The sequence below is a fragment of the Chrysochloris asiatica genome, unplaced genomic scaffold (assembly GCF_000296735.1).
Source record: "Chrysochloris asiatica unplaced genomic scaffold, ChrAsi1.0 scaffold00095, whole genome shotgun sequence".
Classification (NCBI taxonomy): domain Eukaryota; kingdom Metazoa; phylum Chordata; class Mammalia; order Afrosoricida; family Chrysochloridae; genus Chrysochloris; species Chrysochloris asiatica.
Window position 1 is genome coordinate 7,855,049 of NW_006408613.1, and position 27,035 is coordinate 7,882,083.

The 27,035-nt window shown below is 38.4% G+C and overlaps 1 protein-coding gene across 1 annotated transcript in view; it reads right to left on the reverse strand.

The window, feature by feature from the left end:
• CSMD1 (CUB and Sushi multiple domains 1) overlaps nt 1-27,035 on the reverse strand; it is a 2,529,117-nt gene that overhangs the window by 790,500 nt on the left and 1,711,582 nt on the right. The window contains exon 11 of the mRNA XM_006866725.1: nt 16,259-16,371. Within this exon, the coding sequence (XP_006866787.1) occupies nt 16,259-16,371 (113 nt within the window). The remainder of the gene's footprint in view (nt 1-16,258; nt 16,372-27,035) is intronic.

Here is a 27,035-nt window from a genome sequence, read left to right on the forward strand (position 1 = left end):
CCCATGATAGAATTTTTCAAGACCAATGACTTCTTCATTGCAAATAAATAACTTTTTAAAAACAACATTAAAGGTCACTACACACACGGACTTCACCAGAAGGAATACACAGAAAAAAAATTGACTACATCTGTGGGAAGAGACAGTGGAAAAGCTGCATATCATCAGCCAAGGGCAGACTGTGGAACAGACTATCAATTGCTTGCACGCAAGTTTAGGCTGAAGCTGAAGAAAATTAAAACAAGTCCACAAGAGTCAAAAGATAACCTGGAATATATCTCACCTGGATCCAGAGATCAACTGGAGAATAGATTTGATGCATAAGACACAAAAGACCAGAAGGGTTGTGAGATGACATCAAGAAGATCATATAAGAAGAAAGCAAATAGTCATTAAGAATATAAGAAAAAAGGAAAAGACCAAAATGGATGTCAGAAGAGACTCTGAAACTTGCTCTCCAGCGTAGAGATGCTAAAGCAAATGGAAGAAATGAGGAAGTAAAATAATTATAAGAAAATTTCAAAGAGCAGCTCAAGACGACAAAGTTAAAAATTGTAACTAGTGCAAAAACCTGGAGTTAGAAAAGCAAAAGGGAAGAGCACACTGAGCACTTTTCAATCTGAGGAAATTGAAGAGAAAATTCAAGTCTCGGCTTGAAACATTGAAGGATTCTATGGGCAAAATATTGAAGGATGCAGAAAGCATCAAAAGAAGATGGAAGGAATAAACAGTCACTGTACCAAAATGAAAAGGTCAATGTTCAACCATTTCAAGAGGTAGCATATGATCAGGAGCCAATGATAGTGAAGAAAAAGTTCAAGGTGCACTGAAGGCATTGACAGTGAATAAGACTCCAGGAATTAATGGAATACAAATTGAAATCTTTCAGCAAACTGATACAGAACTGGAGGCACTCAATCATCTATGCCAAGGAATATGGAAGACAGCTACCTGGCCAATTGATTGGAAGAGGTCTATATTTGTGCCCATTACAAAGAGAGGTGACCCAATGGAATAAAGAAATCATCAGAAAATATCATTAATATCCCATGCAAGTTAAAGTTTACTACAGATAATTAAAAAAACAGTGGCAACAATACACTATACACTAACAGGAAACTGCCAGAGGTTCAAGCCTGATTCAGACAAGGATGTTGAATGAGGGATATCATCGCTGATGTCATACAGAGCTTGACTAAAAGCAGATAACAACAGAAAGATGGTTGACTTTGCAAAGGCTTTTGACTGTGTGGATAATGGCAAGATATCGATAACAGTGGGAAGAATAGGTATTCCAGAACACTTAATTATGCTTATGAAGAACCTGTACATTGACCAAGAGGCAACTGTTTGAACAGAACAAGGGGACATTGAATGGTTTCAAATCAGGAAAGATGTGAACTAGGGTTGTATTCTTTCACCATCATTAGTTAATCTGTATGCAGAGCAAATAATATGAGAAACTAGATTATATAAAGAAGAATATGACATCAGGATTTGAGGAAGATCGTGAAATATGCAGAATATGCAACCTTGCTCACTGAAAACGAAGAGGTCTCAAAATACGTACTGATGAGTACATATATATATATTCAGTATGGGTTGCACCTCAATGTAAATAAAACAAAAATCCTTACCACTGGACCAATAATTGTTGTTGTTGTTGTTAAGTGCCGCCAAGTCTGTTCTGACCCATAGTGACCCTGTATAAGGTTTCCAAGGAGCATCTGGTGATCTTGAACCATTGACCTTGTAGTGCAAATGACTTTGCAGTCTAGTGCATTAATGCATGGCACCACACCAGGAACAATAAATAAGATCATAGTAAATGGAGAAAACATTGAAACTGTCAAAGAATTCATTTTACTTGTATTTGTCCTGGTATGGTGCTGTAGCATAAGCATTGGACCTCAAGGTCAGTTTGAACAGCAACAGCAATGGTTCAAATCCACCAACCCCTCCTTGGAATCCCCATACAGGGTTGTTATGTGTCAGATCTGACTTGATGGCCCTAAACGACAACATTATCAACACTCATAGAAGCAATAATCAAGAAATCAAACTAAGTATTACATTAGGCTAATATGTTACACAAAACCTCTTTTAAGTATTCAAGACCAAAGATGTCAGTTTAAGTACTAAGCTGTACCTGACCCAAGGCATTATATTTTCAATAACCTCATAAGCATGTCAAAGTTGGACAACGAATATAGAAGACAATAGATGAGTCAATTCATTTAATTTATTGTGTTGAAACAGAATATTAAAAATACCATGGACTGCCAGAAGAACAAATAAATTTGTGTTGGAGGAAGTACAGTCAGAATGCTCTTTAGAAGTCAGGATAACAAGATTTCATCTCTCACATACTTTAGACATATTATAAGGAGGGACCAGATTCTGGAGAATGACACCATGTTTGGTGAAGTGGAGAGGTATGAAAAATGAGGAAGACCACCAATGAGATGGATTGGCAGCAGCATTGGGCTCAAGCAGAGCAAGGAATGTGCAGATGGGACAGGACTTAACAGTGTTTTTTGTGTATAGGTTCATTTTAGTTTGGATCAAACGCAACTGTACCTAGTGAGAACAACATCTGTCATCTATCCTGCAGAAAGAGAAAGTATACAACAGAAAGAGGATCCCTGGTGTCTGCAAACCCAAAAGTCAGTGGTTTGTCCCACCAGCTTCTCTTTGGGAGAAAGATGTAGAAAAATGCTTTTATAAATATTTTTGCTAGGTACCATCTAGTAGATTTGGACTTAAAATGTCCCTACATACAACAGAATGAATCATTGCCTTGTCCTGCACCATTCACATAGTTGCTTGAGTCCACTGTTGTACTGGCAGTTCATCTTATTGATGTTTTTTCACATTTCATTGACACTTTACTTTCCCAACTGGTATCTTAGTCATTAGGTTTCTCGACTATTGCCTCCATGGGTGTTGATTGCAGATTCACATAAAATGAAATCATTGAAACGTACAATGGTTTCTCTGCTTATTTTGATGTTGCTTATTTTTTTCAGTTGTGAGCATTTTTCATTTCTTTATGTTGATGTGTAATCCATAGTAAAGTTTGTGGTCTTTGATCTTTTTATTCCCAAAGGTCAAAGAACATTGAAAAGGACCACAATTTGCATCCTTCAAGGTAGTCTAGTGAGTTATGAATTGGGCTGCTAAGCTCAAGTTTAGCATTTCTAATCCACCAGTTGCTCCATGGTAGTAAGATGAGGCTTTCTATTGTCCTGAAGATTTACAGCTCTGGAAAACTTATACAGATAGGGACACTATGCTTTGGAACTGACACAATGGAACACCATGAGATTAAACTGTCCTGGTGTGGCACTGTGGGTTATTGCACTGGGCTGCAAAATCAGTTTGGACCTCAATGTTTGTTGTTCAAGATCACTAGCTGCTAGTCAGCATCCCTATACTGTGTCACTATGGGTCAGAAATTTTGGGAATGGTTATGATACTTCAAGAAATAATAGCTTCACATTTTGATATTTTTGGTTAATGAAAGTTTCTATAATTTTTATAGCAATACTTTTTGCCCCTCCTTTTTTATTGGAATTGCTTGCCCTGTGTAGACTGACTATGATTGTTAGGTGCCTTTGAGTTGATTCTGGCTTATAGTGAGCCTGTATAGGGTTTCTAAAGCTGTAAATCTTTGTCAGAGCAGAAAGCCTCATCTTTCTCCCAAAAAGTGACTCACGGGCTCGAACTACAGACCTTGTGATTCAAAGTCCAGCCTTTATCCTACAGACCTACCGTGCTCATAATTCTGTATAAATTGTTGCTGTTGCTGTTCAGTACCATCTAATCAATTCTGGCTTATAGCAACTCTGTACAGAGTTTCTAAGCAGCAGCACCGCTGACCTGATTGTTCTCAGTCCAGTAATTATCCTACAGCCTGGAACCCCAATATAGAGAGCCAGTCAGTCCTATAGAGTCCCTGTGAATCAGAATCAACTAAATAGCAATTGAAACTTAAAGGATATGTGTCCCACCTTGGTTTTGGCGGCCTACTCCACAAGGTTGATTGCCTTCCAGCGAGAACCAGAAAAGGACCAAGACTGTTAAAAGACGATCAAAATTAGCAAGAGAGCCGTGTAGGACTGAGAATAGAGTAACCACGGCAACCAGGCAACCAATTTTCCTGTCCAAGCAATTTTCAGTCCGGGACAGGAAAATTGGACTGTAAGTATTGCCCTGGTGGTCAGGCATTTTTGGGGATCATTGTGCAACTGAGACATATCTTGGATGTGAAGCAAAGTCCAATCTGGTTAGAGGTAGACAAAGTGAAATCTTGGGGTTGCATGAAAGAAATATCCATGAGTACCCAAACATGGGGACATTTTGCGAAGTTGAGTATGCAAGGGAACTCAGACAACAAGACCAAAAAAAAATGGGGAACGTAATTCTAGGTCTAGGGAAGAAGGGAGCAGGAGGGACTCCCATAGACATTCCTCCTGTCAGTCCTCTGGGGAGAATGCTGAAGGCTTGGGAGGACAGTCACCAAACTCAGGAAAAAGATAAAAATACTGTTGCTTTATTTGGCCAAAAGAACGAATCCATCCACCATCTGTGTTCTGACCTCAATTTGGTTCCCATGAGGACTAGGTCAGCCAGGCCCTAGTCCTTCATGTAAATGATAGAACTCAGCCTTCTCAGGAGATAGTGTATGCTCTTTATTGGTCAGAAGGGGGAGCAGAATCAGTTCAGAAGATGTTCTCCCTTAAAGGACAGACACCAAGACAAAAAGATTGAGGAATGAAGGAAGCTCAGAAAGTTTTTATAAGAAGAGATGAGGGAAAAAGAGGCAGTAATCCAGAATCATGGTATCTACTATGAATAAAATATTAATAATAAGCTAGAACAAGACCCCATTCTCAAGGGAAGTGGACCAGTGATTACAGTGTCAGACCTTTTCAGAGGAAAGGGAGGAGAGGACTGGGCCAGGTCCCCAAGCCCACCAGCGGAAGACAGACCATTTCAAAAGAGAATGTCCAGAGATAAAGAAGCAAAGGAAAAATGATTCTCCTTATGAAACTAGAAAATAAATTTTGAATCCTTTGTAACAGTACCTAATTGTAAGATTGGGTTAGGATCAGAGAGGGTGAGGGGCGGATGAAGGTAAATAGGAGACCTCTGACTAAAGAGAGGAGGAAGGAAAGATTTACTTTAAAGGAGCTCTGGTAGCGTAGTGGTTACGAATCGGGCTGCGAACCTTAAGGTCAGCGGTTCGAAACTACCAGCTGCACCGCGGGAGAAAGATGAGGCTTTCTACTCCCGTAAAGATTTACACCCTCAGAAACCCTTTACAGGGTCGCTATGGGTCGGAAACGACTCGATGGCACATAACAACAACAACATGGTTTAAAGAAGGTAAAAGGGGAGAGCTAGAAATTCCACCCTTGGGAGTGGAACTAAAAATCAAAAAAATGAAAAGAAAGAAACCCCAGAAAAAACAGGAGAAGTGGTCTATAGAAGACAATACCCTATCCCCATAGAAGTAAGAAAAGGTCTGCAGCCAATAATAAAGGGCCTACTGATTTTTTTGTGTGTTTGGTATGGTAGTTTTCAGATATAATTCTTACACAGACTATTTGAATGCAAAATTCTGAGTTTGCACATTCAAGGTAAAACTTAAATGTGAATCAGGCACTGAAAATTTATTTTGTTCTGTTTTATTATCTTTGATATTCTTTCTGTAGTAAAATGGATTTATAAATTAATTCATTTAAAAGGTGGTTAAGAATTTGTTTGGCTGGTGTGATAGTAATTTTCAAAATTGTACATTGCTTAAGACTTTATTTGTGTGTTTATTTTTTTATTTGTGTTAATGTTTCATATCTGAGAACATTATACTGTTTTAAAAGGTATTTGGTGTTCCATACTCTTCCTGAATTGAAAACTTTTTTTTGTTAAAATTTGGGCCACCCTGTGTGTATGCATTTCATCTTGCTAAGAGGAGGAAAAGGATATTGGGCTGTAGACATGAGTATTGATAGCTTCAGTTCATTTGACAAGGTTATAATGTTAAAGTATGTTTAATTGGCATTCCTGTTTGAGAAGCTTTTAAGTGAAGTACTGTTTTCATGCATTAAGATGACAGAGTCAGTAATGTTTCTTTTAGTTTGAGGAAATGGACAGAGTGTCATAAAATATGTTTTCCCAGAATATCTTCATGTTAATCCTCTCAGTTTTTGAAACCAAAGGGTCAAATGGCTAAAGGGGTACCATACCATAAGCTCCCCTACCTGGGATCCCTGAGAAATGATGTGCAGGCCCTTTCTGCTTTGCTAACCCTCAGCTTAAAAGGAGTCTTGGTCCAAGCCCATTCCTTCAAATTCACTGTTCATCACTTCCTACTGGGAGACTTGGTGCTGATATAGATCTGGAAAGAGGACAGACTCCAGCTGGACTGGGAGGGCCCTTATCAGGTGTGGTTGACCAATGAGAGAGTTGTTCAGACAGTGGAAAAGGACACAATGTACTCAAGTAAAGGGACCAGTGAAGGTGAAGAGGGACGCTCCCTAAGGGAAAAGCAGTTACTGGTGGGAAGCAGATCCCTTGTCCAGGGAGCTCCTCAAAGTGACCTTGGTAAGAGTCTGAGAGGCCACCTTGCTGTACTGCTGCCAGATTGTCATGTTTTTCCCTGGTCTTTCTCGCTTTCAGGGGTCTAAAGAATTAGTCCCACCAAGCATCCGCTTCTCAGTAGACTTGGTAGAATTGGGGTCATATATTAAGTAAAAGCAAGAATACATTTCAAAAAGACAAGCAGGTCTGTCTCCCAAGTGGAGAAGACACTTTATGATTGGGGTGCGCTGGGGCTTATAAAGATATGGGGTATCTTCTTCTTAAGAGTGGATAATACATATTGATTAGGAGGAGTGGTATGTTGAATATTCATCAATTTTTAGTAAAAGGGCGCAGGCTTATTGGAAATGGAATACCTTCTTCATGGGTTGTGTGCCTGTGGCCAACTTCTTCTATTAGGGTTTCAGGTCTTGAGATCTTTTTCTTTGTCTCCAAGCTGTTCTTTTCAGTGTTACTATTCTTGTTGGACTAGAGATGTCCTTCCCCCTTCCTTAATCTTTGTTTAGTAGGAAGGGACTCAGGTCAGGGTAAAGGAGTGGATATGAAACCAGAGTAAGAGCCTATGGGTTCTAACCTGTCACTGACAAGATGGGGTGGGTTTAAAAGTTAATATGGCTAAAATGTATCATTACCATGGTGGAGGTGCAAAGGGCTTTTTCCTAGGACCAGCCAATAAAGTTGATAGTATATGTAACTATGGCATCTTTCTCTCAAACCATCAAATTAGGTGTTTGCCAAGTTTTATCCTGTGGGAAATTGGAGGGCCCTGTGCTTATCTCAATTATAGGGAGCCAAAAGTAGTAATCCGGGTCTATGGAATGGGTGCCCACATCCCTAGAAGGGACCCTGTGAGTCGATTTGTATTCCAATACATCACTTCCCTGACTTCAGTCCCAAACCCAGGCCTTTTTCCTATTACTCCCCATAAGGAAATCTTTAAGAATGACCCTGAAAGAGTAGAAGTGATTAAGTAAAAGATCTAAGATAAACATTAGAAGTAGGAAATAATAGGAGTGTGAATGCTTGGGTTGTTGTTGTTGTTGTTAAGGCCCATCGAGTCGGTTCCGACCCATAGCAACCCTGTACAGGGTTTCCAAGGGTGTAAATCTTTACGGGAGTAGAAAGCCTCATCTTTCTCCCACGGAGCAGCTGGTAGTTTCGAACTGCTGACCTTAAGGTTCGCAGCCCGATTCGTAACCACTACGCTACCAGAGCTCCTTGTAGAATGGGTTAAACATTCAGTGCAAGTGCTCAATAAAAGTCATTGCCATGTTTGCACAGCTAATAAACCACAGACACAGGTAATTCCCTTTTCCCTTGGTTGGGCTTCAGACATGTACTGTAGGTTGGCTCTGTATGGAGACAAGGACACTTGGGGAAATGAAACTTGTAAGGGCTTGTCAAAGACAATTCCTTCATTCTCCCTAGGAATGATGAACCACTCTTGTTGTCTTTAAAGGCAGGGAGCAGAGTTCACAGTGCCTTGCCCATAGGAGAATTCACAACTTACACCCACGTCCAAAATGTCACTGGTAAACCTAGCAGTGTCCTATTGGGCCCTCAGAGTATTGTGGAAAAGGGAATGTCTGAGATTTGCTGACATCCAATTGGACTGGGATGTGTGCATTGGTCCAGCTGGCCATTCCCTTCATCCTAGTGTTCTGCAAGAAACCTGAACAACATAAGAAATCTGGAACCCAGAGCTCTCTCCCTGGATCTCTTGATCCATAGGTTAATAAATGACACCAGATATGCCCTACAAGGAGGAACTAGCCAGTTATGCCACTAGCCAGATGTCTTGGGAAAACAATAGCACTAGACATGATGCTAACCGAAAAGGTTATATTGGGAGCTAAGTGTGGCATCCCTAACAACACAGCTCCTTATGAAACTATCACAAAGGTCCTGCCAGAATTAAGCATCATAGCTGATAAATGGGCTAAAAACGCTGGGATTAACTGACTGGTTAGAGAGGTGGTTTAGAAAGTGGAAAAATATAGCCACCTCAACCTTCATTATTCTCATAATAGTAGTTGGAATTTAAACAGATGTTCTGTCATGCCCTGAGTTTGAAGACTAGTGCAGATTCAGAGAGGGATTCATTGCAATGACTCCAGACCTGAAAAAAAAAAAAATTATTTAAGGTTTTGTGGGAGAAAGAACAAAGGGGAATGGAAAGCAGCTTCCAGAGTTGCCAGGTGCTGGTTTGAAAAGATAGACCTAAGGCTAGGGCCTACTGGAATCCACTCTGTCAGAGGCCCAAGGCCATATGCATGTGAATGAGGTTACTCCAGGAGGGAGGGAACTTAAGTGTTTTAAGATGTTAATGTGTTTGATTATCTTATGGATATTACTTCTGCTGCTTATTATAGTAAAATAAAATATTGTAAAATGTGTAATAGGAATATTGGGAATTATGATTACGGAAAGTTTGTAAGCTGGCTTTTGGCCTATTCTTGATTGGATTCATCAGGAATTTAAGGTGGAAGCTTGAGCCAGAACTTGAATTGATATATTTACATTTGAAAAGATATGCACACCCACCAAGAATTGTTGAAGATTTGTGAGGTTTTTTTTGTTTGTTTGTTTGTTTGTTTTAAAAAAAGGGCAGACAGTTTGGCATTTTGGGTTTCAGAGGCTTCTAGGCTAGAAAAGTTGGGCCATCAAAGAAAACTCCTTTCTAGAATCCAAAGTTAAAGGGAACCAGCCAGTAATATGCTTGGTGATGCACTATTGACCTTGAGATGAAATAAGAGGGAAAGCTGATTGTTTTGAAGTGCAGAGAGGTATGTGTGAACTCCCAAGCTTGCAGCTGATACTCATTTGACCTACAGGATTGTTGAGCTGACTGGAACCTGACCGTATGAAAATGAAGACGTTTAATACTCTGAGCAAGCATCAGTTGCTACAATTTGATGGACTGGACTTCTGCATATGAATGCAGTTCCTAAAAATTCCAATCAGAATGAAAGTCTCTTCAGATTAAGGAACATGCATGTTTTCTCCATGTACTAGATTGGTAGTATGGGCAATTTAGACATTACTATTGCTATAAGGGACTGAGCTCACACATTTTCATGGGCGTGCTTCGTTTTAGAATGAGGGGTCAAGGGAAAATCCCCACTGACTAGTTTTGCTGTTTTCCAGATGTGTCTGGTGAAAGGGGGTACGGCATAATGCTGATGAGATTGTATCATTTCAATTGTAGTATCAGTTGTGATGGTTAGAACTGTAATTGTAGAAGATATGTAACTAAAAGGAGGGAATAGTTATTTTTCATTTCAGGAACGGACAATCCCAGGACATCAAGAAGGAAGGGCATGAGTGGAACTTGGGATCCCTGCCTGAGAAGCAGCCACAGCAGAGATGGTGACAAAAGTGGTGACATGGAACAGTTATGGACTGAATGAGGCTGTGTGCCTTTGGGTTTGAGATTGGCTTTTTGGACATTTATGTATGCATCAAATGTTTATGATTTGTTCTGTGAGAATGAAAGTGGACGGCTGAGAGTAGGGCTCAGAGCAAGAATCGCCGCTTCAGGCATAAGAGCTTGCTCTGAGACCTGCTTCAGGCCGGGGCCATAAGGACAACCAGGCATGGCTAGGCAAGTCCCCAACAGAATGTCTCAAGAGACACAAATGCAGGGTAAAGAGCACACTCATAAAACTGTCACAGTTGAAGACTCACAGGCCAGGTGGCCGGAACAGGTAACAGATAAGATGAGGCCGGTAGGACTGGAAAAAGTCTTAGTACTATAGGTCACTTATGTGATGTTATGTTTAAATCTATTGGATCCTGCGGTTTCTGAATGCTCCATTGGGTAAAAGTTGTAATCCTAGTTTGCATATCCCCCTCCCATGGTGTGTCCCAAAACCCTATATAAGGTGCGGTTTGTGAACTGCTTGGGGTCGAGCTTTGGTGAGCTGATGCAGTAACACTGCTGTAACACTGCTGAACACTACACTGCCAGCCGCCACTCGACCCTAGCATGCTAGCTTGAATAAAGCCCGCCTGCTTTTGCATTATCTTTGTCTCTTGGTCTCCTTATTGGGTGGTGGTTTCGGACCCTAACAGTTCATTCATAATATATAAGAAGAAAATGGGGCCAGTGCGTTTTCAGTTGTATATGTTTTAGTTATATTATGTCAGGCGTAAGTATGGTGCAACCTAATATAGGCATAGTTAGCTGTACTCTTAGGGACATTAAGAAATGATATACTTTATATAGATTTAAGAAGAATGAATGAAGATGAGACCAATAAGTGTAAATAAAAAAGAAGAGGATTTGTGAGAAATAACTCTTGTGGGTGTGGTCCATCTTCAGGAATTCATGAGATTGTTAGACCTGGCAGACAGATGGTTGAAACAATCAAGCTGTTCCAGGACTAGGAAATTTAAACAAGAATACAGCCATTAAGACCATGAATGAGCAAGCCATTAAGACCATGAATGAGCAAGACATTAAGACCATGAATGAGCAAGCCATTAAGACCATGAATGAGCAAGCCATTTTGACTTCTATGGGGGCAGGAGAAGGAAAATGGGACATGCCATAGAATTGTTTAGGTGGGGGGAACTGGAACTGGAAGGAGGGGCATTTTGGAGACAAGAATAAAAACCCTTTTGTGACAGGCCATGTGGCACATCTGCCCGTGTCTACTTGGTTGGGCACCTGATTTTGCAAAATAAAATAAAGAAAATCTCATTCTCACTAAAATGAGTACAGATTGGATTTCTTGAGTGTTTGTGTGTATAGACAATGTTTCTCACAAAACCAACCTTGTAGTCCCATGCATTAACCTGCAGTGCCAAATAGCAATATCTAGAATATAGTTGTTATTTTTTTCTTTCAAGTTTTACATTAGTTTTATCTTTTAATTATTTTTTATGTTTTAGAATATTATTTTGTGTAAAAAAAAGCAAATATATATATATATATATATACAGTGTTGAGCTGACAATCTCTCAAAGATTAAGACAATCCACATTTTCATTAATTCTCAAGTTGTGGGTATGAATGGTCTATAAATATAATTATAATTAATGAGGTATGGCCATGCAAACTGAAAGTATGGCACTTGGAAGGGTATTTACATTTCAACTGAGAATTCTCATATGCTTTAATATTAAGAATTTACAAGTTGGAAATCATGGTAGCCTCACTCTTCTTCCTACTATAAACCACATGATCTGTGTCTTAATAATTCTGGAGTTAATTTACTTCAGCATGCTCTCTTGGGAAATGTTTTAGCATTTCACTTATGCTTTTAGAATCTACCAAAGGCAGTAGCAAATGTAGGTCATGTGGAAAATATCATACTTCTGCCATGATTTCTTGAATAACTGTATAGTCAAGCAGAAGTTCAATTAAAGGTCAAATCTAAAAGTCAGGTGCCAGGAAGTAATCAGCAATTATCTCTATATTCTGGTCCTAACCTGTGAATGGGATGCAAATATTATCTTTTGTTATAATAGCTTTTCTTTTGAAAAAGAGTCATTAAGTCCCCACCCCACCCCATGTTTCCAGCAAGGATGAATCTATTTTATACTTTATAGTTAAGGATAATCACAGTTATTCTGGATTCTGAGGATAGTCTCCTCAGCCTAGGGCTTTATTATTATTATTATTATAACTGTTTATTGTGAATTGGGTGAAGAGAGCAAATCAGTTTTTCATTCATCTCCATAAGACTTTTTAATATTGCAACTTTTTAAATTCACATGAAAAGTGTGCAGTCACACTTATATGTCCACTTACATGTACTTATAACAATATTACCCATCATCTCTATTGTTTCAAGGTGGGTAAATGTTTTTAATTATCTGCTTCATTGGCTTGATATGCAATAGATTCCTGTAACATTTTGTTTTCACCTCCTGAAGTACTCCTACAGTAAACACTTTAAAAAAATACATAAAGTCTTTTTATTCAAATCCACCTAAAAGAGTACTCTTGCAGTTAAGTGCCATTGAGTTAGTTCCAGTTCATAGCAACTATAGATCAATACAACAGAATGAAACAGTCAGGTCCTATGCCAGCCTCACAATTTTTGTTATGTGTAAGCCTACTGTGGGAGCCACTATGCCAGTCCATCTCACGGAGGATCTTCTTCTTTTTTACTGACCCTCCACCTTAAGCATGATGTATTTCTCCTGGGACTGGTTCCTCCTGAAAACATGCCTTTCTGGCTGTATCTCTTCCAGAACAGATTTGTTTGTTCTTCTGGCAATCCATGAAATTTTTAATATTATTTGCCAACATCAAAATTCAAATGGATCAATTCTTCTTTGATCTTTTACTCATTTTCTAGTTTACGCATGCATATAAGGTGATTGTAAATACCATGCCTGGGGTCAGGCATACCTTAATAGTCAAAGTGCCATATTTGTACATTAATATGTTAAGAGGTCTTTTGCAGATTATTGGCCCAGTGCAACATGTCATTTGAGTTCTTCATTGTGGATTCAAATAAAATGAAGTCCTGGACAACTTCAATTTTTTCTCCATTTGCCATGTTGCTACTGGTCCAGTTGTAATGATTTTTGTTTTCTTTACATTAAGTTGTAACCCATACTGATCTTCATCAGTGTTTCCAGTCCTCTTTACTTTCAGCAAAGAAGGTTGTGTCATCTCCATGTTGTAGATTGTTAATGATACTTCCTCCAGTCCTGATGCCACACACTTCTTCATATAGTTCAGCTTCTTGAATTATCTGATCAGCATATAGACTGAATAAGTATGGTGAAAACATACAACTCTGTCACACCATTTTGATTATTAAACCATGCAGTGTCTCCTTGTTTTGTTCAAATGACTACCTCTTGGTTTATGTACAGGTTCTACATGAGCACATGGAATTCTCAATCTTTGCAATATTATCTATAGTTTGTTATGATGCACATAGCTGAATGTTTTTCAGTAGTCAATAAAATACAATTAAACACCTTTCTGGTATTCTCTGCTTTCAGCAAAGGTCCATCTGGCATCAGTAATAGTATTCCTATTTCCACATCCAGCTTGAATTTCTGACATCTCCCAGTTGATATATTGGCGCAACCAGTATTGAATGATCCGAAGAAGAATTTTACTTACTGTAGGATAAGCACTCAACTGAAAGGTTGGTTTGAGCTGCAAGCTCAGTGGTTTAAACTTACTAGCTGTTCCTTGGGAACCCTATACATGGTCACTATGCTGCCTTAAATTTACTGGAGACAGATTTTCTATCCAAAGTCTTAATTCCCACCAAGTGACTGAGTGTGGCCAGGAAAATAAGGTATATAGGATACTAAGGCTGGGATTGGTTAGTTTTGCCTTCAGCTAGATTCAAAAGGAGACAGCTCAGAAGTAGAGATGGAAGATCCCAGGACTGTCAAGGAGGAAGTGGCATGTGAGATCCCTGCCTAGAAAAACAGTGATTGCAGAGGCTACAGCAGAGGCAGTGGCAAGGGGAGACAGAGCACTTTCAAGCTCTAGGACTATGGACTGAGTAAAATTGAGTACTTACTTGCAGGTGACTGACTTGAAGAATGTGCCCTTTATGCATTCACAAACTGGCCAGATGAACTTGGTAACATGTGCTTGAGCAGGCCAGAGGCCTCTGGTGGAGAGGTTGCCAACAAGAATGAGGCATGTCTACTGTATGTCAGACCAGAGGTGTTCTTAACTGGAGAACTGCTGCCTCCTGAGTTGTTTTTGTTCCTGAATTGTATCCTGTTCACTTAGCTAATATACCCTATAATTGTGAGTATTGTTTTCAGTTATGTGTGGTCATTGCAATGGATTATCAAACCCAGATGTGAAATGGAGAAAGCTTTGGGAAGAATGGTTGATATCAGGATAGGATAAAGAAGGTTGTAGGTGGAAGCAGGCCTGACCGCCTCTTCATAGTAATTAGGTTTGGGCTGATTTTGAGTTTCATTTTCTTTTACCCTTGGGAAGCCAGGGGAAGTCAGACATAGTGCCCATATGTTTTTTTGCAGTTGCTATGAGTCACAACTGACTTGACAACACTTAACCACAACATAATATTAGTGGAGTCCTACTGAGGCAGTACAGGATAAGCACTGGACCAAAAAGGTAAGTTGAATAGCAAGGTGGATTGTTCAAACTCACCAGTAGTTTCTCAGAAACCCTATACAGGGTCACTATAAGTTGGAACTGACTCAACAGCACTTAGCAACAACAACAATATAATATTAATGATATATTGCTCAATGATTTATGCATTCTGTTGGATCACCCTTCCTTAGCATGGGCACAAATATGGATCTCTTCCAATTGGTCTTACAGATTTCTTGGCATACATTAGTGAGTGCATCTGTGGGAGAAGCATGAGGTTTTTGTGTTTTTTCACAGAAAGAATTATGGCCTAGGAAACTCTGCATAGGGTCACTGTGAGTCAGAATCAACTCAAGCTACACAGTAGCAGCAGAAGCAGAGAAAAGGCAGAGATGAGCTGAGATTGGCAATCTTTGAAGTCGGCATTTCTAGTCCATGTATTTGTAAGTCAATATTTGAGTCAACAACAGAATATTTAACAGTCACTGGCAAAAACTCACAAATATAGATCATTTCAGGTTCATGATATTATTCTATTTTTTTTTTTTAACATTTAAAATTTTTCCAGTGTAAGAAAGTTTTTTCTATAAGAATAATCAGTATACTATGGCCAAAAGATACTGTTTTTTGATTAAATTATTTAGATGAAATAATACAAGCTATGTTGTTGTTAAGTGCCATGGAGTCGGTTCTGACTCATAGCTACCCTGTACAGGGTTTCCGAGGCTGTAAATCTTTAAGGGAGCAGAACGCCTCATCTTTCTCCTGCGGAACAGCTGGTAGTTTCAAACTGGTGATCTTGCGGTTAACAGCCTGATTCAAAACCACTACACTTTGAGAGCTCCTTAATACAAGCTATAGAGTTAGATTTTTTCTTTTTAATGCATTACAGTAAGCCTTAAGACCTGGTTTATAAGTCTTGTTGCCCAATAACGTGGGCACACATTGCTCTATTACATCATGGCAAAATATTCACCATTCTCAGCAACATTTCAAAAACAAAATTTTCTGAAGGCTCCTTTCCTGTTCGATAGTCATTATATTTCATAAACCAAGAAACATTGATGCTTTTTCTAGACAAATAATGTAATAGAGTTTTCCTTCAACCTTAGTTTAAATTTGTGTACCTTCCAAATATAAGGAAAAGAAAAGAAAAAAAAAACAAAATAAGGATGAAAATATATGTACTATTCATAGCTTAATTGAATCTTGTCAAATTTATACTTTGTTTAAAATAGTCATATTCCTAACTATTTATCATAATCATAGCCATTTACCTTCATCACAATCATATCTGTCAGTATTAAATAAAGGACCAAGATCCACAAATATACACACATTCATAGCCTACATTTCATAATCAGTGCCAAATTTTATAACATAACATATCATGATAAGCCAAGCTTGCAAGATGTTAAAAAATTTTCATTCGTGAAAAGATCTCTAAGCAGAATTTAATGAAATAAATAAAAAAAATACCTATTTTCAACTTATAAACAATGTTCTTTATGATTTTATTTATATTTAACATATACAGTTTGCCCTTTCTAGGAATGCCAGTTATACATAACAGTAAGTATATTCCAGCCATACCTTGGTAAATGGCTTTAAATCCAGGTGAGCCAATGCTATCATCCGACTGCAGATGTAACCACATCTGGTTGCTCATACTCACAATGAGATCAGGAACACTGGATCCAGTCAATCTGAAGAGATGAGAAAAGTTCAAATTATTATTTAAAGCAATTTGTTGTTGTTGTTGTTAAGTGCCGTCGAGTCAGGTCCGATCCATAGCAACCCTGTATAGGGTTTCTGAGGGTGTAAATCTTTACAGGAGTAGAAAGCCTCATCTTTCTCTTGTGTAGCGGCTGGTAGTTTCAAACCGCTGACCTTAACATTCACAGCCCAATTCGTAACCTCTTCGCTACCAGAGCTCCTATTTAAAGCAATAAGTATATCTATTTTAATTTGTTGTACTGTGGTGTTTTGTGAGTTGCTGTGATTCTGAAAAATATGCCACTGGTATTTTAAATACCAGCACGGTCACCCATGATGGTCAGGTTTCACATGAGCTTCCAGACAAAGACAGACTAAGAATAAAGAGTGACTAACTACTTCCAAATATTTAGTCACTGAAACCCTTATGAATAGCAGAGAAACACTGTCACATATAGTGCTGGAAAATGAGCCCCTCAGGTTGGAAGGCACTCAAAATGCAACTGGGGAAGAGCTACCTCCTCAATGTAGAGTTGACTATGGTAAAGCGAATGGAGTAAAGCTCTTGGGAGAAAAGCTTGTGGGACCTTCATTTGCTGATGGGGCACAACTCAAAATGAAGAGAAACAGCTGTAAACATCCACTGAAAATCAGAACATGGAATGTACAAAGTATGAATCTGGGAAAATTGGAAGTTGTCAAAAATGAAATGGAACGCATAAACATCAATATCTTAGGCATTAGTGAGCAGAAATGGACTGGTATTGGCCATTTTGAATCTGACAACCACATGGTTTACTATGCCGGGAATGACAAATTGAAGAGGAATGATATTGCAGTCATTGTCAAAAAGAACATCTCCAGATCATTCATGAGGTACAGCTCTGTCTGTGATAGGATAATATCCATGCACCTACAGGGAAGCCCAGTTAATACTAAGGAGGAAGTTCAAGGTGCATGGAAGGAATTGGCAAAGAAAAGGCACCAGGAATCGATGTAATAAAAATTGAAATCTTTCAAGAAAGTGAGGAGGCACAGGAAGCACTCACTCATCTCTGCCAAGAAATTTGGAAGACAACTATCTGGCCAACTGATTGGAAGAGATCCATATTTGTGCCCATTCCAAAGACAGGTGACCAAACAGAATGCAGAAATTGTCAGACAATCTCTCTGATATCCCATGAGAGTAAAGTTTTGATAAAGGTAACACAGAAACAGCTACAACATTCACAGAGGACTTCCAGAGGTTCAAGCTGGATTCAGAAGAGGCTGTGGAACGAGGGATATCATTGCTGATGTCTGATGGATCTTGGCTGAAAGAAGAGAATATCAGAAAGATGTTTACCTGTGCTATATTGACTACGCAAAGGCTTACGATTGTGTGGCTCATGACAAGCTATGGATAACATTGTGAAGTGTGAGTATTCTGGAACACTTAATTGTGCTCATGAGGAATCTGTACCTGGACCAAAAAGCAGTTGTCCAAACAGAACATGGGAACACTGAATGTTTTAATATTTAAAAAGGTGTGTGACAAGGTTGTATTCGTTCACCATACTTTTTCAATCTGTATGCTGAATAAATAATCCAAGAAGCAGGGTTATATGAAGAAAAATGTGGCATCAGGATTGGAGAAAGACTCATTAACAACCTGCTATATGCATATGATATAACCTGGCTTGCTGAAAATGAAGAGTACTTAAAACATTTACTGATGAAGATCAAAGAGCACAGCCTTGGGTATGGATTACTTCTCAATGTAAAGAAAACAAAACCCCTTTCCACTGGACCAATAAACAACATTCTTATCAACGGAGAAAAAAATTGACGTTGTCAAGGACTTCATTTTTCTTGGATCAACTATCAACACTCATGGAAGCAGCAGTCAAGAAATCAAATGACGTATTGCATTAGACAAACCTGTTGCACAAGACCTTTCTAAAGTGTTGAAGAGCAAAGATGTCAGCTTGAGGACTAAGGTATACCTGACCAAGCCATGGTATTTTCAATAATCTGAAATGCATGCAAAAAAAAAGCTGGATAGTGAATAAAGAAGACCGTAGAAGAATTGATGCTTTTGAGTTATGGTGTTGGAGGAGAATATTGAAAGTGCCTTGGACTGCCAAAAGAATCAAAAGATCTGTTTTGGAAGAACTGCAGCCAGAGTGCTCCTTGGAGGCAAAGATGGCCAAACTTTGTCTCTCATACTTTGGACATATTGTCAGGAAGGACCAGTCACTGTAAAAGGATATCATGTTTGGTAAGGTGGAGGGTCAGAGAAAAAGGGGAATTCCCCCAATGAGATGAATTGACCAATTGGCACCATCGATGGCTTCAAGCATGACAACAGTAGTGAGGTTGGCCCAGGATCAGGCAGTGTTTCATTCTGCTGTGCACAAGGTCGCTATGGGTTAGTACTGACTCGATGGCACCTAACAACAACGCCAACTTTAATTTGGATGTGCTTCTAAAGTTAGATTATAATTAAGCAAAGTTATATTTAAATAGCATTTCTTCTGATTATCAATATGAAACTAATTGTGTGTGTGTCTGTATAGTTTCAATAGAGTAGCCTTAGATTAGTGCAAGCAGCAAGACCTTCCTTCAAACTCTAGAGCCATATGTAATTTATATTAATATTTAAAACCTCAGTATTGTTAGCAATTGACAGTAATTATTCTATTGTTTGATTGCAAATTTGTAGCCTTCAGTTAACAAATCAACTTTGGGCAAGGAACCATTTCTGGTTGCCTGAAACTGCAGGGCCTCCTGGTGTGTAGGCTCTTAGTGTGAAAATTGAAACAGTCCTGGGAAAACCCACAGTTGTTAATCCTATCACTAGTAGATACTTAGTGACAAGAATAAAATATGAGACCATTAAAAGTGAAAGCATCTCTCAGCCGAGAATCTGTACCAGTTCATTAACACAATGCCTGGGCAGGTTACTGTGTAATTATACTATTTTTACTTGAAAATCTCTTTTAATATGCATTTAACATACATTAAGAGAACAGCAAAAAGAACCGTATGCTAGTTTAAATTGGTTTGGCAATGCTTACTGAACTTTCCCTTTGCATATTAAGGTCCTGGTCCCACCAAAAGGAAGTTTCAAATTTCAATGAAGCATTGTACATCAACAAAATAGTCACATAGTGGCTCCTGTCAGCCAGTGAAAAGAAACAGTAAATCCATTGACTGAACTCAACATACTGACAGAAGAGCATGTTGAAATAGAAAAACTGTAAGAAAAAAAATCAATTCAACCCAAACAAATGTCTCTAATCAAGTAGGAAGTTTTGCTTTCAGCAAACTAGTTTCAGGAAAATGAACACATGATTTGCCCTATCAATCATATCATTTGTCAATCAACCCAACATCCTCACCTTAGGCAGCAGAGAATAACTGACTCTTCAAAAGAAGATGAATAACAGTTATTATATGTGAAGCAAGTTGTGCAAAGTTATACAAAGTTGAAAAAGTATTTCAGAGAGTGATGTGCTGTAACTAAATATGTATTTCTTTCTGAAGATCTGTATTACAAGACTGTTCATTTTTTTGGGTTTTCTTTTCTGTTTTATTTGAAAGAGAGTTTTCTTCTTTATTAACACATTGTACTGAAATGTAACATTAAAATGTGTACACACATTAAGTGTGTAACATCAAGGATTTTTACAAAATGGATACAATTATGAAACCACCATGTAGATCAATATATAGAATATTACCAATATCCCAGAAAACTTTCTTGTGCCACCTCCCTGTCGTTACCCTCTGCTTCTATCATGCCAAACATATATTAATTTTACATGTTTTCTTTTCTTAATGTTTTTGATTCTTAACGTCACATAAATAAAATAATGCTATAATGGACTAGGACTGGTAACCACAAAGTGGACAATACAGACACACCAAGCACCCTTGGAAACCGAACATAGGGTTATTATAAATCGGAATCAACTCAAAGGCATATAACAATAACATGTATAATTATTTGTTATGTTACAACATTTGTGAAATTTATCCATGTTATTGTTTGTAGTTGTTTCAAAATGACATGGCAGTGGCATCTGGCCACCTGTAACTTCAGGGAGGCGAGAGAATCACGCATCCAAGGCAGATTCCTATGGGGCCAATGTCAGACTTGTCTCTGGTGGAAAAGATACATTTCATTCCTGACTTTTCTTTCTTGCTGGTCATGAAACTCCCTTTCCACCTCAGATATGGCTCATTTTAAGCCTAGTGGGATGACAAAACTCATCAGTCCCCTCATTAGGGTTCTATATGCCTTATTTGTATAGTGTACTTGCACAAGGATGTAATACGTATTATTTACATTATTAGCAATATATCCAACCCCCTGAGTGGGCAACAATCACTTTACATTCGCATAGAATTCTACCAACTTCTTCTGTCTGAAACTGATCAAATATGCAATCAAGATGCCTTGATAAGTACTGACGATTGAAATGCAAAAGTTGGAAACAAAGTGGAAGGATTAATATTTGGAAACGAATGTCTTGGTGATAGACATGAAGCTGGAGACCACATGCGCCATGTAGTGAATTATTTAATATGGGCACTGTGGGCAAATGCATCAGACTGCAAAGTCATTTCAATTTCAAGGTCATTGGTTCAAGTTCACCAGCTGCTCCTTGGAAACTCTATATAGGGTCACTATGGGTTGGAATACACTCAACCGCACTTAACAACAACAATCTTAGCCTTTATAACTCCCACTGACTTTTTTCACTGATGTATCTGGGTAAAAGAAGGTGGAAGAAGATATTGATAGGATGATATGATTCATCTGTGGATGTTAACAAAATTACTTGTGATTGTAAAAGCTTGACACTCTATCCAACTTAGAAGCTGAAAGTCTGTGTGTGGTGCTGAGGGTTGATCTCACTACTATCAATGAAGAAAATCCAGGAGTGGAACCCTTTCTTAGGACCCTGATATTTCGGTGCATTTATCTTTCTTGACCCAGGGACGAAATCTGTGATGCTGCAAGAGCAGCAAAGGAGCAGCAGCAAGTAAACCAAGAGCCAGAGCAGTGAGCTTTCCAGTGCAGGGAGCAAATAAACCTGAGTGACTTTTAGCAAAGTGGGGAGCCTCCAGGTACTTAAATGAGGGAGCTAGGCTTGCTGACACATGAAGTTGAGTTACCTTTAAGCAGAAGATTATGGTAAAGAGGCATTTATCAGCATCCCTAAAAGCTAGGCAAATAGATGCCTGTCTGAGATTATGGCTGAGGAAAGGCTGTCCTGCCTGAACAATTATGTCCTGAACATTTCTGACATTGGATTGTAACCTATTAACTTATCTAATAAACTCCATAACTGTGAATACAGTGGCTGAGTTTTTTGTGGCCATTCCAATGAATTATTAAATCCAGCTGAGTAGACATGCTGTGGGAGGGATAGTTGGTGCTCATATTTTTGCAGCATGATAGAATTTTGCTAGATGGATGACTTATTAATTGGAAATACCTTTTCCAACAATATCAATCGTGACTATACATGTGGACCTCACCAGATGGAATCCATAAGAATCAAACTGACTATGCCTATGGGTAAAGAAGATGGAGAAGCTCAATGCCATTATCCAAAACAAGGTCAGGGGTACCCTATGGAACAGACCATCAATTGCTCATATGTGAGTTTAGCCTGAAGCTGAAAAAACTAAAACAAGTCCATAAGAGTAAAATATAACCTTGAGTATATCATATCAGAATTTAGAGACCATCTCTAGAGCAGATTTGATACACTAGACACTAAAAACTAAAGACTAGAAGAGTTGTGGGATGACATCATTTATATCATATAGTAAGAAAACAAAAGGTCATTAAAAGATAGGAAAGAAAGAAAGACTTATTTTAAAAAAAGTTTTAACAAACTGAGGCAGCACTGGTGGCACTCATTCATCTTTGGCAAGATATTTTCAAGACAGCTGTCTGGTCAACTGATTGGAACAGCTCTGTATTTGTGCCCATTCCAATAAAGGCAACTCAACATAATGAGGAAATATTGAATGATACCATTAATATCACATGCAATTCTGCTGAAGATAATTTTTAAGTGTTTGCAGTGACATGTCAACAGGAAGCTGTGAGAAATTCAAGTCAAATTCATAATAGGACATGGAATGAGGGATATCATTGCTGACTTCAGATGATTCTTGGCTGAAAGCAGTGAATATCAGAAATCAGCTTACTTGTGTCTTATTGACTACACAAAGGCATTCAATTGTGTGGATAACAAACTGTAGCTAACACTGCAAAGATTTGGTATTCCAGAACACCTAATTGTGTTCATGAGGAGCCTGTACATAGATCAAAAGGCAGTCATTAAAACAGAACAAGGGAATACTGAGTGGTTTACAGGCAGGAAAGGTGTGTGTCAGGGTAATATTGTTTTACCATACTGATTCAACTTCTATGCTGAGCAAATAATCCAAGAAACTGGATTATATAATGAAGAATGTGGCATCAGGATTGGAGGAAGACTCACAAGCAATCAGATATCATGCACATAGCACAACCCTGCTTGCTCAAAGAGAAGAGAACTTGAAATACTTACTGCTGAAGATCAGAGATACAGTCTAAACTGTGGATTGCACCTCAATATAAGGAAAACGAAAATTCTTATTACTGGACCACTAAATAACATGATATGCAGAGAAAGGATTAAAATTGTTAAAGACTTCTTTTTGCTTTGTTCCACACTGATGCTCATGGAAGCAACAATCAAGCAATCAAATGATGTATTAAATTAGACAAATATGCTGCAAAAGAACTCTTTAATGTGTGAAAGAGCAAAGATGTCACTTTGAGGATTAATAGGAACCTGAAGCAAGTCATGGTATTTTCAATAGCCTTATATGCATGTGAAAGTTAGACAATGGATAAGAAAGACCTTAGAAGAATCAGTGCATTTAAATTATAGTGTTGGCAAGGAATATTGGACTATCAGAAGAACAAAACAAAAAATCTGTTTTTGAAGAAATACAGCCACAGTGCTCATTACAGGTGAGATTGGCAAGACTTTTTCTCTCATACTTTAGACATATTGTTAGGAGGGATCAGTCTCTGGAGAAGGACATCAGTGAAAAAGAAGAAGACCCCCCAATGAGATGGACTGACACAGTGGTAGCAATCATGGACTCAAACATAACAACAATTGTGGGGCTGTCACAACACAGGGCAGTGATTTGTTCTGTGATAGGATCACTATAAGTGGGAACCAACTCAATGGCACCTAACAACAATATAACATAAATCAAAATAATTGAAATATATTATGCAATGTATTATTGGTGTATATTTTGGTGTTTCTGCCTTGGGATTATTAGAAAAATGCTATTATGACAATCAATCTACATAAAATGTATTGATTATGTGAATACAGTCTAAGAGTATATAATTCAGAGTAAAATTGTATTAAAAACATCATGCCAAAATGTAATTTTAGTGAGTTCTGACAAAAGTACTTTTCAAAGTAGTTATGCCTTTTTATAATACCATGAATAGTAGAGTTCTTCAGTTGCTTCATGCCATCACTAACACTTAAAATTGCCAAGACTTCGTTTGCTTTACACCATTCTTGTGGTGAGTAATAGCATTATGTATGGTTCTCTCATACTTTGAACAGTTTTCTGCTGCTTCTTCTCATTTTTAGTTGTGTCACATCAGTAAATGAAGGTCCTGAAAGCTTAGTTCTTTTACCATCATTGTTACCAACTCTACTTTGAGGAGGCAGTGCTTTACAAGTTGTATTCTGAGTGTCTTCCAATTTGAGTGGCTCATCTTCTAGCACTATTTCTGACAATGTTTTGCTGCTATTCTTAAGGTTTTCAGTGGGTAATCATTCAGCCAGGGGATACTTCTTCCTAGTCTGTCATAGTCTAGAAGCTCTGCTAATACCTGTCCATCAGATATGACCCTTCTAGTATTTAAAATACCAATGGCATAGCTTCCAGCATTCAGAGCAGCATGTAAGACACAACAGCACGACAAACTGACAGATTAGTGGCTGTATCTTCTATTTCTACTGGTCTCAGGTTAGAGGAGGCTGTGTTCTTGAGGGCCCATTAGTTCTTTGAACTAATCGAGTCCTTGAATTTTCAGTTTTGTTCATTCCACTTTGTTCCAGACAGGGAGACCAATAGTTAGTTGCTTCCTAAATGGCTGTTTACAAGTTTTTATGATCCCAGAAGCTACTCAACAGACTAGAATGGATACCATTATATTTATGAAGATTTTTTTGCCAACTGACCCAGATGTCTCCTGGGACTATGATCATTAATCTTCAAGTCAAGTAGTTCAGTCCCAATGTCTAAGTAGTTTTTATATGTTTCCTCAATGTGTTCTATAAGAAATATAAATATGCATACAGCACTTAGAAATTTGTATGTAGAAATATCCACAATCATACATATATATTGTGTGTTGGTATACTTCTGTATGATTTCCTTTGCTATTTAGCATACATTTGCCTATATATCTCATGTAGTTGTTGTTGGTGTCTTCGAGTTGGTTCCAACTCATTGTAGTTAAGTGCCATAGAGTCAGTTCTGACTCATTGCTGTTGTTTTTGTTACGTGTCATTGAGTTGGTTCTGACTCATAGCAATCTTGTATAGAGTTTCTAAGGGGTAACTGGTGAGCTTGAACCGGTGCCTTTGTGGTTCAAACTAACTTTGCATTCCAGCATATTATCCCACAGTATCAAACCAAGACTCCTATTGTGTCATAAGTTATCATAAATTAAATCACAAATTGTATCATATGTTAAACCTACTGCTTTAGATATTGAAGAAAGAGGAAGAGAAGGTATATTATCTAAAGTTTATACAAACATCAGGAAGAAAATATGCACTTGATTTTGCCTTCATACAAATATGACTTGATATTTTAGAAATATGTAATGAGTTGAAAAGAATATAACTCCTTTGTCATCCTTAACATCATTTCAAACACTTAGAGGTAGTGCGAGTGTTCTTCTTTATGTGCATTTCTACTTCTACTCTTGACAGGCTTTTCATACTTTGATTTTGTTGTTGTTGTTGTTGTTAAGTGCCATCAAGTTGGTTCCAACCCATAGCAACCCTGTACAGGGTTTCCAAGACTGTAAATCTTTATGGGACCAGAAAGCCTCACCTTTCTCCTGCTGAGCAGCTGGTAGTTTCGAACTACTGACCTTTGATTTTAGCATTCATGATATCAGTAATCTCCACTTTGCTGCTTTTCCTTGTTGTCTCCATTCATGTGGTACAGTGGTTCATTGCCATCTTCAGCTAATGGAAAGATGGCCATTCTCTGAGTGTCCATGTAAATGATTTCCCTAACATAAGTCTTGGTTCCTTGATTTTCTCAACTCCGATAACCTCTCCCTTTACTTTAAACACTAAGGTTCCCAACCATAACTTGCACCTTGCTGCTCTTTATAAGAAAAAATCAGGCTCTATTACCTCTCTCTCTGACAACATCTCCATATTCAACAATTCTTCAGTGCTCTTTCTCAAGGGAAACCTAAGCTTCAGATTCCTAGAGACAGGTATTATTTCTTTTACTATGTTTTTCTCCGCCCTTGGTAAACTGATTAACACTCTGGTATACTGTCTTACAAATCTGTTTGTTCTCTTGGCAGCCCATGGTACTTTCAATATGCTCCTCCAACACCATAACTCAAAAGAACCAATTCTTCTATGGTTTTCCTTATTCACGGTCAAGCTTTCACATGCATATAAGGTTACTGAAAATACCATGGTTTGGGTCAGGAGCACCTTAGTCCTCAAGCTGACATCTTTGCTCTTCAACACTTTAAAAAGGTCTTGTCTTTTTAAACACTTTAAAATGGACACTTGCCTTTTCAACATTTGATTTCTTGACTGCTGCTTCCATGACTTAGTTAATATTTGACCCAAGAAGAATGAAGTCCTTGACAACTTCAATCTTTTCTCCGTTGATAAGAATGCTGTTTATTGGTCCAGTGGTGAGGATTTTTGTTTTCTTAACATTGGGATGCAATCCATACCGAAGGTTGTGCTCTTTGATCTTCATCACTTTAAGTCTTCTTCACTTTCAGCAAGCAAAGTTGTATCATCTGCATATTGCTGGTTGTTAATGAGTCTTCCTCCAATCCCAATGCCACATTTTTCTTCATACAACCCAGCTTCTTGGATTATTTGTTCAACATATAGCTTGAATAAGTGTGGTGAAAGAATACAACCCTGTCGCACACCTTTCTTAATTTTAAATCATTCATTGTACCCATGTTCTGTTCGAAAAATTGCCTCTTGGTCCATGTACAGATTTCTCATGAGCACAATTAAGTTTTCAGGAATACTCATACTTCACAAAATAACAAACAAATCTGTGTTGGAAGAAGTGCATCCAGAGTGCTCCTTGAAGTCCAGGATAGCCAAACTTCGTCTCTCATACTTCAGACATATTGTCAGGAGGGACCAGTCACTGAAAAAGGATAACATGTTTGGTAAGGTGGAGGGTCAGGGGAAAATAGGAAGACCCCCAGCGAAATGGATTGGCCAAGTGGCAGCATCAATGGGTTCAAGTGTGGCAACAATTGTGAGGTTGGCCCAGGACTGGGCAGTGTTTCATTGTGTTGTGCATAGGGTCACTATGAATTGGTACAGAC